The sequence below is a fragment of the Pecten maximus genome, unplaced genomic scaffold (genome assembly GCF_902652985.1).
Source record: "Pecten maximus unplaced genomic scaffold, xPecMax1.1, whole genome shotgun sequence".
NCBI classification, from domain to species: Eukaryota; Metazoa; Mollusca; class Bivalvia; order Pectinida; family Pectinidae; genus Pecten; species Pecten maximus.
The window spans coordinates 14,021-25,003 of record NW_022979781.1 but is presented as its reverse complement, the minus strand read 5'-3'; the positions used below and the strand labels follow the sequence as shown (position 1 = coordinate 25,003).

The 10,983-nt window shown below is 37.8% G+C and overlaps 1 protein-coding gene and 1 long non-coding RNA gene across 2 annotated transcripts; one reads left to right on the top strand and one right to left on the bottom strand.

The window, feature by feature from the left end:
- LOC117319197 lies at window positions 1–8,742 on the bottom strand (the record flags this gene model as incomplete). Its single annotated transcript, XM_033874034.1, is given in 4 exon segments — window positions 1–869; window positions 1,702–1,802; window positions 3,835–3,914; window positions 8,608–8,742. A coding segment is annotated over 1 exon segment (488 nt), but the record flags the coding sequence as incomplete, so codon positions are not given.
- Window positions 7,565–8,183, top strand: LOC117319198. Its single transcript, XR_004530620.1, has 2 exons — window positions 7,565–7,734; window positions 7,835–8,183. It is a non-coding gene; the product is annotated as an uncharacterized LOC117319198 (long non-coding RNA).
- Window positions 8,743–10,983: the final 2,241 nt, after the last annotated feature.

The window sequence follows — 10,983 nt, the reverse complement described above, 5'->3', positions numbered from 1 at the left end:
CGGTCACGAAGTTTGTACCGGACTTCTCCAGTGGACGCTTGACCAGCCTCTGTAGACTGTTTTGGTCGGACTACTGGACGTTGGTCGGAGTGACCACTAGTTGCCGATCCTGCCTGGAGATGGTCAGTAGTAAGTTTGAGGTTCCCGAGTGCCTGTTTTAGGTGACTTAGTCTGTCTATACCCGGAGTAAACTCGGCCATGTCTATGTTAGGTGTCGGTGGGATGTCTGGATCCATTTCCCGGATTTCTGTTACCGAGTCGTACACGAGTACACTGGTTCCTGTCTGGAGAGTCTGTTTATACTCTGATGAGAGTTCCCTCAAAGTTTTCAGTCTACTCTCCAGGTCTGTGATGTGGGTCTGTATCAGGTCCATGGCCGCCACCTCCATCCTGTCACAAAGTGCGATATAATCCTCAGTGATTTTGTCTAACTCTAACTTACATTTTTTAGTATTGTCAATGATATTTTTGCGAAGTTTATCGTACATAGGTTTACATGAACTCTTTTTTGTTCGAGATGAGATGATTTCTTGGTTAAGTTTTGGAATATTTACATTGTCTGTCTCATTGACAAAGTCCTGGAGTATTTGATTGTGTCGTGTTTTGATGTCACATATCTCTAGAAAACTGTTTATATGTTCTTTATGGAGAGTGATAGAACATTTTAACAGATTAACATTTTACAGTCCTGACATAAAAGTACGACTTCATTTTGTTTGTGGACATCACACTTTACTTGTCCTTTGGGTCTTATAGGACGCTGTGCTTTGATAATTGAGCGGCCGAGTTTTGAAGCCATGACTATTAGTAATTTAACGTGACAAGATGGAGTTCGGCGACAATCTGGATCCTCTTGTGTATCTGTGTATCTGTATAACAAAGAAATGACACAATAAGTAACACACATCTACATTGTTATATGTACAGTTATATATTGGATTCTAAAAAATCTCAATACGTCATCAGATAGTTCACACACTTTTGGCGAGAAAAATATCGTTAGTTCGGAAGTAAGTCAGCCGTAGTAAGGTATTAACACCGTCATGATTTAAACTGATATAGGCCCAAAGTACCCGTTGTATCTGTTTTTTGACGAAAACAGTCACAGTCCAGTTTATTCCTGTCTTAGTTTTTTCAAACACCCCGGGACAAGTATCCATTTATATTACATGGAGTGGATGTTATATCAATGTATAATGCCAAATAATCTGGCATTTTACAATTCTTTTGTGCCATTTATGTAAATTGACCACATCCACACCAAAAATACGGTGGTTCACACCCACACATGACATATTTAATACAATATTGTCTACTTTCTAGAAGATTCCAGTGTTACTAGGAAAATAATCACAGATAACTCTGCTCATGAAGAAAAATCAGAAAAGAAAACTTCTAACACATAGGAAACTGAGGTCAGAGAACCTGTCGTACTGTCAGGACAGTTTATCATTAGTGATCTGAATATCACAGCCTTCCATACGGTGCTCAGTGAGGTAGCCACCAACTACTACAGAGACATATCGTTTTTAAATGACCCCTATAACTGTTCACGGGATGATAAACCCAGTAATTTATTAAATCATATAAAAGTGTATACACAAGGATAGTTGGATCAAATGTGCGCTTGAGCCAGAAAAAGAGATTAAATAAAAAAAGGACAAAAAAAAACAAAAACAAAAAAACGTACTGTATACTTACCGACTAATGCAAGTCCAGTTTATCGTAAGATAATTGATGTGCTCGGTTCTCTCAGCTCTTTGTTGAAGAATGATGTCGTCTGAGAGACAGGGAGGTAGTGCCTGGTGGATTAAAACGTATGTACAATTAACATATTTATTTTGCTTAAAAATATCACAGGTCCATACTGTCATGAATCAGATAGAGCTATGCTGCTTGTAATAACACCAGTGTGATGTGTGTAATAACACCAGTGTGATGTGTGTAATAACACCATGTGTGATGTGCGATGTGTGTAATAACACCAGTGTGATGTATGTAATAACACCAGTGTAATGTATGTAATAACACCAGTGTAATGTATGTAATAACACCAGTGTGATGTGTGTAATAACACCAGTGTGATGTGTGTAATAGCACCAGTGTGATGTGTGTAATAACACCAGTGTGACGTGTGTAATAACACCAGTGTGATAACATCAGTGTGATGTGTGTAATAACACCAGTGGTGTGTATAATAACACAAGTGTGATGTGTATAATAACACCAGTGTGATGTGTGTAATAACACTAGTGTGATGTGTGTAATAACGCCAGTGTGATATGTGTAATAACACTAGTGTGATGTGTGTAATAACACCAGTGTGATGTGTGTAATAACGCCAGTGTGATGTGTGTAATAACACCAGTGTGATGTATGTAATACCACCAGTGTGATGTGTATAATAACACCAGTGTGATGTGTATAATAACACCATGTGTGACATGTGTAATAACACCAGGGCGATGTGTGTAATAACACCAGTGTGATGTGTGTAATAACACCAGTGTGATGTGTGTAATAACACCAGTGTGATGTGTGTAATAACACCAGTGTGATGTGTATAATAACACCAGTGTGATATGTGTAATAACACCAGTGTGATGTGTGTAATAACATCAGTGTGATGTGTGTAATAACACCAGTGGTGTGTATAATAACACAAGTGTGGTGTGTGTAATAACACCAGTGTGATGTGTGTAATAACACCAGTGTGATGTATGTAATAACACCAGTGTGATGTGTATAATAACACCAGTGTGATGTGTATAATAACACCATGTGTGACATGTGTAATAACAACATTGCGATGTGTGTAATAACACCAGTGTGATGTGTGTAATAACACCAGTGTGATGTGTGTAATAACACCAGTGTGATGTGTGTAATAACACCAGTGTGATGTATGTATATAACACCAGTGTGATGTGTGTAATAACACCAGTGTGATGTGTATAATAACACCAGTGTGATATGTGTAATAACACCAGTGTGATGTGTGTGATAACATCAGTGTGATGTGTGTAATAACACCAGTGGTGTGTATAATAACACAAGTGTGGTGTGTGAAATAACGCCAGTGTGATGTAAGTAATAACACCAGTGTGATGTGTGTAATGAAACCAGTGTGATGTAAGTAATAACACCAGTGTGATGTGTGTAATGAAACCAGTGTGATGTGCGTAATAACACCAGTGGTGTGTATAATAACACCAGTATGATGTGTGTAATAACACCGGTGTGATGTGTATAATAACACCAGTGTGATGTGTGTAATAACACAGTGTGATGTGTGTAATAACATTAGTTTTCGACATGCTAGTTTCATTTATGCTCATACTATCAGTCATATCATAAACAGAATCTTACACTCGCGGTTATGTCGTATGGAATATATCAAACTCTTAAAATTATAACATTTATTAAACCCATTTTATACATTTTGTATCACATAGTTACTGATGTAAGTATTATAGTCACTAGACAACGCATCAAACCAGAACACGTACGGGTCAGCAATGCTGACGTTTGATGTTTTGACTTCAAAAACAATCACAACGAGGCAAAATATTCAACCTCGATATTTGCTTGGCTAACAAAATGGAAAATACTAGTGGAATATTCATTTGTTAAGCGCAATCCGGTTGACCTTGGCAGATATAAAAGTGTATCGGGACAATGAACCTTAATACAGAGGTAGCATTTTTGCGCATATCTATAACTGTTTTATAACAACTGACTAATAGATGTGGATACGGTCGGACCAATAGCCATAAGGTTCGAAGTAAATTAAAAATTCAGAGGACACTTAGTTCTTCATAATATTGTACTCACCGGTTAGTCCAATATGGTTGTCTTCTCACGACGAAACTAGTGCGGTAGTTTCAAGCTCAAGTCAACACTTAGCGTGCTCACTGTAAAGAAAGAATAAAATGTTATTGATGTGAGGTTAAATTCAATCAAAACAACATATTAAACCGGGTTTGGTTGGAAAAAAATAGTCAAATATGTACCTACAGACGTGCATCGTGGTACTCTAACTGTTAAATATGTACTGTACGGACGTGTATCGTGATACTCTTTAACTGTTCAATATGTACTGTATGGACGTGTATCGTGGTACACTTTATCTGTTAAATATGTATTGTACAGAGTGTATCGTGGTAAATTTTACATGTTAAAGATGTACTGTACGGACGTATATCATGATACACTTTACATGTTAAATATGTACTGTACGGACGTGTATCGTGGTACACTTTAACTGTACGGACATGTATCGTGGTACATTTTACATGTTAAATATGTACTGTACGGACGTGTATCGTGGTACACTTTAAGTGTTAAATATGTACTGTACGGACGTGTATCGTGGTACACTTTAACTGTTAAATATGTACTGTACGGACGTGTATCGTGGTACACTTTAACTGTACGGACGTGTATCTTGGTATACTTTAACTGTTAAATATATATCTTGGTAACTTTTAACTTAAATATGTACTTCACGAATGTGTATTTTGGTACACTTTTACTGTTCAATATGTACTGTACGGACGTGTATCGTGGTACACTTTATCTGTTAAATATGTACTGTACGGACGTGTATCGTGGTACACTTTACATGTTAAATATGTACTGTACGGACGTGTATCGTGGTACACTTTAACTGTTAAAGATGTACTGTACGGACGTGTATCGTGGTACACTTTACATGTTAAATATGTACTGTACGGACGTGTATCGTGGTACACTTTATCTGTTCAATATGTACTGTACGGACGTGTATCGTGGTACACTTTATCTGTTAAATATGTACTGTACGGACGTGTATCGTGGTACACTTTACATGTTAAATATGTACTGTACGGACGTGTATCGTGGTACACTTTAACTGTTAATCTGCTAGGTAGGACTTGATCGTGGTAACTTTTAACTGTTAAAATATGTACTTACGGACGTGTATCTTGGTACACTTTTACTGTTAAATATGTACTGTACGGACGTGTATCGTGGTACACTTTATCTGTTCAATATGTACTGTACGGACGTGTATCGTGGTACACTTTATCTGTTAAAGATGTACTGTACGGACGTGTATCTTGGTACACTTTAACTGTTAAATATGTACTGTACGGACGTGTATCGTGGTACACTTTACATGTTAAATATGTACTGTACGGACGTGTATCGTGGTACACTTTAACTGTACGGACGTGTATCTTGGTACACTTTAACTGTTAAATATGTACTGTACGGACGTGTATCGTGGTACACTTTAACTGTTCAATATGTACTGTACGGACGTGTATCTCGGTACACTTTACCTGTTTAATATGTACTGTACGAACGTGTATTGTGGTACACTTAATCTGTTAAAGATGTACTGTACGGACGTGTATTGTGGTACACTTTTACTGTTAAATATGTACTGTACGGACGTGTATTGTGGTACACTTTATCTGCTAATGATGTACTGTACGGACGTGTATTTTGGTATACTTTTACTGTTCAATATGTACTCTACGGACGTGCATCGTGGTACACTTTACCTGTTTAATATATATCTTGGTAACTTTTAACTTAAATATGTACTTCACGAATGTGTATTTTGGTACACTTTATCTGTTCAATATGTACTGTACGGACGTGTATCGTGGTACACTTTATCTGTTAAATATGTACTGTACGGACGTGTATCGTGATACACTTTACATGTTAAATATGTACAGTATGGACGTGTATCGTGGTACACTTTAACTGTACGGACGTGTATCGTGGTACACTTTATCTGTTAAATATGTATTGTACAGAGTGTATCGTGGTACACTTTACATGTTAAATATGTACTGTATGGACGTGTATCGTGGTACACTTTAACTGTACGGACGTGTATCGTGGTACACTTTAACTGTTAAATATGTACTGTACGGACGTGTATCGTGGTACACTTTAACTGTTAAAGATGTACTGTACGGACGTGTATCTTGGTACACTTTTACTGTTAAATATGTACTGTACGGACGTGTATCGTGGTACACTTTATCTGTTAAAGATGTACTGTACGGACGTGTATCGTGGTACACTTTACTGTTAAATATGTACTGTACGGACGTGTATCGTGGTACACTTTAACTGTTAAATATGTACTGTACGGACGTGTATCGTGGTACACTTTATCTGTTAAATATGTACTGTACGGACGTGTATCGTGGTACACTTTAACTGTTAAATATGTACTGTACGGACGTGTATCGTGGTACACTTTAACTGTTAAATATGTACTGTACTGACGTGTATCGTGATACACTTTAACTTTTTCAATAATGCTATATATGCGGACGTGTATTGCAGTAGACTTTAATGAAAAAATCCTCCGTTTCGCAGAATACATTAAGAAACCTGAAGCGTTAGTGCTGGTGCACTTCCTTTCTCCGGTAAAAAAAACAAAACAAACAAACAACAACAACGTTTTAAGGTTTGGTGGCTCGCTGGTTTTCCATAATGTGGATTATTAGTGTCTTTATGTATATAAATCGTTGTATAACTTTTTGAAATGTTTCGATTGATTAAACCCCGGCTCTATTGTCAGCTCGGCTCAAATGCGCATAGTGGTTTGTGTTGTTCTGGGATAGGGTATGTCAAAAATATGGAGGACCTGCTCAGTAGTTGAATACGTCCAGTATCATTACAGTTGAAGTAGCTTTATAGATGTTCGTACTGTGCGAACATATAATGTGATGCACATTTATAGTTAAAGTAGTTAAGTACCGCACGCACGAAAATTTGTAACATATGGTTCTAACAGTTAAACAAGAGGCCCGGCGCGCCTATATCGCTCACCTGGTTGAATTTTACCAAACGTCAAAATAGTGTCATGTTCAATTCGTTAATAGCTTTATTTGTTGATGTTCAACAATGCTATCTTATGGCTATGAGGTGGGGATCTCAATGGTTTCAAATATAAAATCCGGAAATTCCAGACCCCCTAAAGGCGTAAAAAGATCCAAAGGATTCTTTTTACAACATGATTGTGCTTAATAATCCAAGTCCCGAGGATGGGGAAGACCACGCGGCCTATATCTACATCATGATTGTAATTATCTTAAAACTTTTGATGCCCCTTGGGTCCCTTGGGGTCAGCACATTCATTATTAAATTATCATTAGGGGTTATGAAGCATAAGCTGTTTGAATAAATTGTTGACGGACGACGTACGCCGCGGTCCTTCGGGCGAGGTCAGGTAAAAATGTACATATTATAGCGAAAATCGCAGGTAAAAATCATACAACATGAAAGCATGTATCTTAAATTCCGTTAGAAATGGCATTTCGTAGTATAGGGAATTAGGGTACAATATACTGTTGTATACGCGTGTAACAGGAGAGGAGAAAATGTAGCAGCCAGACCGGGTTCGAACCCGGAACCCTCCGAACTCTAGACGGACACTCTACCACTGAGCTACCTGGTCGCCCAGGATCAGTCACGTAAGGACAAAGAATTACCCGATAAGGTACAATATACTTTTGTGTATGTGTGTATTATCTGTTCCCTGTTAGGTAGTCCAGGGTCGTTACAGATAATACACACATACACAAAAGTATATTGTACCTTATCAGGTAGTTCTTTGTCCTAACGTGTAATACACACGTATACAACAGTATATGTACCCAGTCAGGTAGTTCTGGGTCATTACGTGTAAAGTACAGAGACTTGGCACATTACCAGCCAACGGTCCACTTACGTACATCAATCAACATTCTGTGTTTCATTTTGTTATGAATAAACTAGCTCGCGACAATTTATCTGGATTCATTTTTTCAGTTTTACAAAGGTCGCATGAAATTAGAACCCTCTGGACAACCTTACACTTTACCACCACTGCAATCCTCTCTTTCGGGCCGTTTTTGATAGGATGTCTGATCGTCTGTCCCTGTCGGCCATCATGTTGACTAGCAGACGACAGTAAAGAAAGAGTTATGCCCCTTTGACCAGTAGGTGTTACCTAAATTTGTACCTGCCATAAAAGTTCCGGTCTCAAACAAGAACGTGTATATGTTTGTGAAAGTTGACATTCAAGTCACTCTTAATTTGGCATGTGATTATACTTTAAAATCATGCTAGGTACCCGGTATTGTCCTTCGCATCTCTGAATGTGTAAACATGGCATAATTCAAACTTTTTAAAAATCCATTTCTCGGTCTGGTGAAGTAAAATGGCAATGAGAATCGTTCTCCTTTTTAGGTTGTGGTTTAACTGTAATGGGTTTTAACGAAAGCGAAGAAACAAATAACCGAACAATTTAAGAAGCAATTCACTTCTGATTGATTTGTAATTAAAACTATTCGATACGCTTGTGTATCTTTTATTATTGTATTATGACCATTTTGGATTCGAAAACTCCAAACTGATAGAGAAAATGCATTTTTAAATTGTAACTTGTACAACGCATTCTATATTCTTTTCAATCGGTCCTTCCTGCATATCGTTAGTTTGAAAAACAGAATCATGCCTGATTTATATTTGTATGATTACAATTGTAATACATCTACATTGTAACTATCGACCTTATTATACAGGTGAACGAAATGCTGAGTAAAATCTTACCTGTTTTGTCAGACGTTTGATAAATGTCTTGGTAGGTTAACCTATGGGGCGTAATTTATGGTAAATGTCTCAGCTAGCGTCTTGTCTGATGAAATGCCCCGTCTGTTGTGCAGTACATACGTATACCCGTTACCTTATCTACCTGGTCACGTGAATGACTCATATCTCTTCCCGTTGTTTGATTGGATAATACTTGTCATGCGATTTGCTGAAGTTACCAACGCGTCGATAAAGGTTCAAGGTTTTTTCATTTACCAAAATGCAATACAGTATGGGCCTATAGGCTATACAATTACATTACACATGGTTCATAATCATGTACAATATACAAGATGGCGGATGATCATTCCTTTTTTCACACTTTACATATTTGTGTTTTACTGACCCACAATTGCTTTTCTTTTAGCAGTTGCATGAAATGAATATATATCAATGAAAACGTCACCAACATGTTGTTTGTTGAAATAACATTACCGTAACCAACATGTTGTTTGTAGAAATAACATTACCGTCACCGACATGTTGTTTGTAGAAATAACTTAACCGTCACCAGCATGTTTGACTTTATGTTAGTATACCTGTAGTTATATTTATATTCTAGCTTCCTGTTGTTATTTTGTTAGTAGTTGTTTACCCAGGGTACACCAGTTATTGACGTAGGTTACAATTATCATTTATTAGTACTATATAATCAGCAGTGTGCAGTATTAGTCTTTAACTCTGTTGTTCGCTTACATATGTATATTTTTCTGGTGATAATGGGAACACGCCTTATTATACATGGATTAGGCTCCCACAGCTAGCTACTTCATTGTACATATTTCATATATCATCTTTATCTAAATAAACTTGTTAAATATACTATACTCTTGTAGCCATCATTTCACGTCTATGCCATTGGCGAATTGAACCTGGGTGTGGCGGCGGCAGTACATGACTGGGTGTCACCGGTTGAAACCATTCGACATAATTATCAGACCACAACGCGAGTCGAGGTGACATCCTCTTGTGGCGTTGCTCATTGCCCTACTATTCAAGTTTTTAAAAATATTAAAGTGTCAATATTTTAGTAATGTCATGACTTATATTAAAACATTGATTAACATTCGTTTACACCGGTAAATGGTCACCTAAGAATCAACCACATACCCAAAATAGACTATAGCCTTATATATACAAGGTTCATCTTTATAAAAACAATAAACATTATGCGTAACAATGCGTACGAACTTGTCTCTTTGTCAAGACTGACTGTGTGAGCGAAAATCATGTGAGGAGAAAATGTAGCGGCCAGACCGGGGTTCGAACCCGGGAACTCCGAACACTAGCCGGATGCTCTACCAATTGAGCTACCTGGTCACCGATGATCGACCCAGTCCAGTCCCGCTACACATGTTTACGTTTATGTGACGAAATGAATTTCTCGCTCGACGATAGAAAATTTTGTTTATCGACAAAGCATGAATGTTATACTACATATGCCGCCGTCCCGCTTATACATGTAAACAGTATACATAATAATGCACACGAGTGTCGGTGCAAAGTTTCAAGACAGACTGGTCCCTTTGTCAATTTCTGACTGACTGTACATCTATACAATTTGCGTTGAATAGACTACTGGTCGGGTGACATTTACCTGTCCCGCTTATATGTGTAGCTTTGTACCTTTAATATTACCTTGGCTAGATAAATGGGAACTAATTTTATACAAGAGGCCCAATGGGCCTGTATCGCTTACGTGGCTCTACAGCAACTTTGAAGATGATTGAGTTCATTTCTAAAGATACAATGTTGATTTCCTCTTTATTCAAATATCAGGCTCTTGGCTATTGCAAAATCATTGTTTACAGATCTAAGCCGATTTATTTGAACAAACTTTGTAGCCCTTCACCCCAGCATGCTACAGGCCGCATGTCAAGTCCCTGGGCCTCTTGCTTATTGAGAAGAAGTCATTTGAAGATTATAGCCTAATTGACCCATGTGACCTTGAATGAACGTCAAGGTCATTTATTTGTACAAACTTTGTAGCCCTTAACCCCAGCATGCTACAGACCCACCATCAGGTCCCTTGGCCTCTTGGTTATTGAGAAGTTGTGTGAAAATTATAGCATATTTGACCCAGGTGACCTTGAATGAAGGTCAATGTCATTTATTTGAACAAACTTTGTAGCCCTTCACCCCAGCATGCTACAAGCCCAATATCAAGTCCCTGGGCCTCTTTGTTATTCAGAAGAAGTTGATTGAAGATTATAGCCTATTAGACCCATGTGACCTTGAATGAAGGTCAAGGTCATTTATTTTAACAAATTTTGTAGCCCTTCACCCAAGCATGCTACAGGCCAAATATCAAGTCCCTGGGCCTCTTGGTTATTGAGT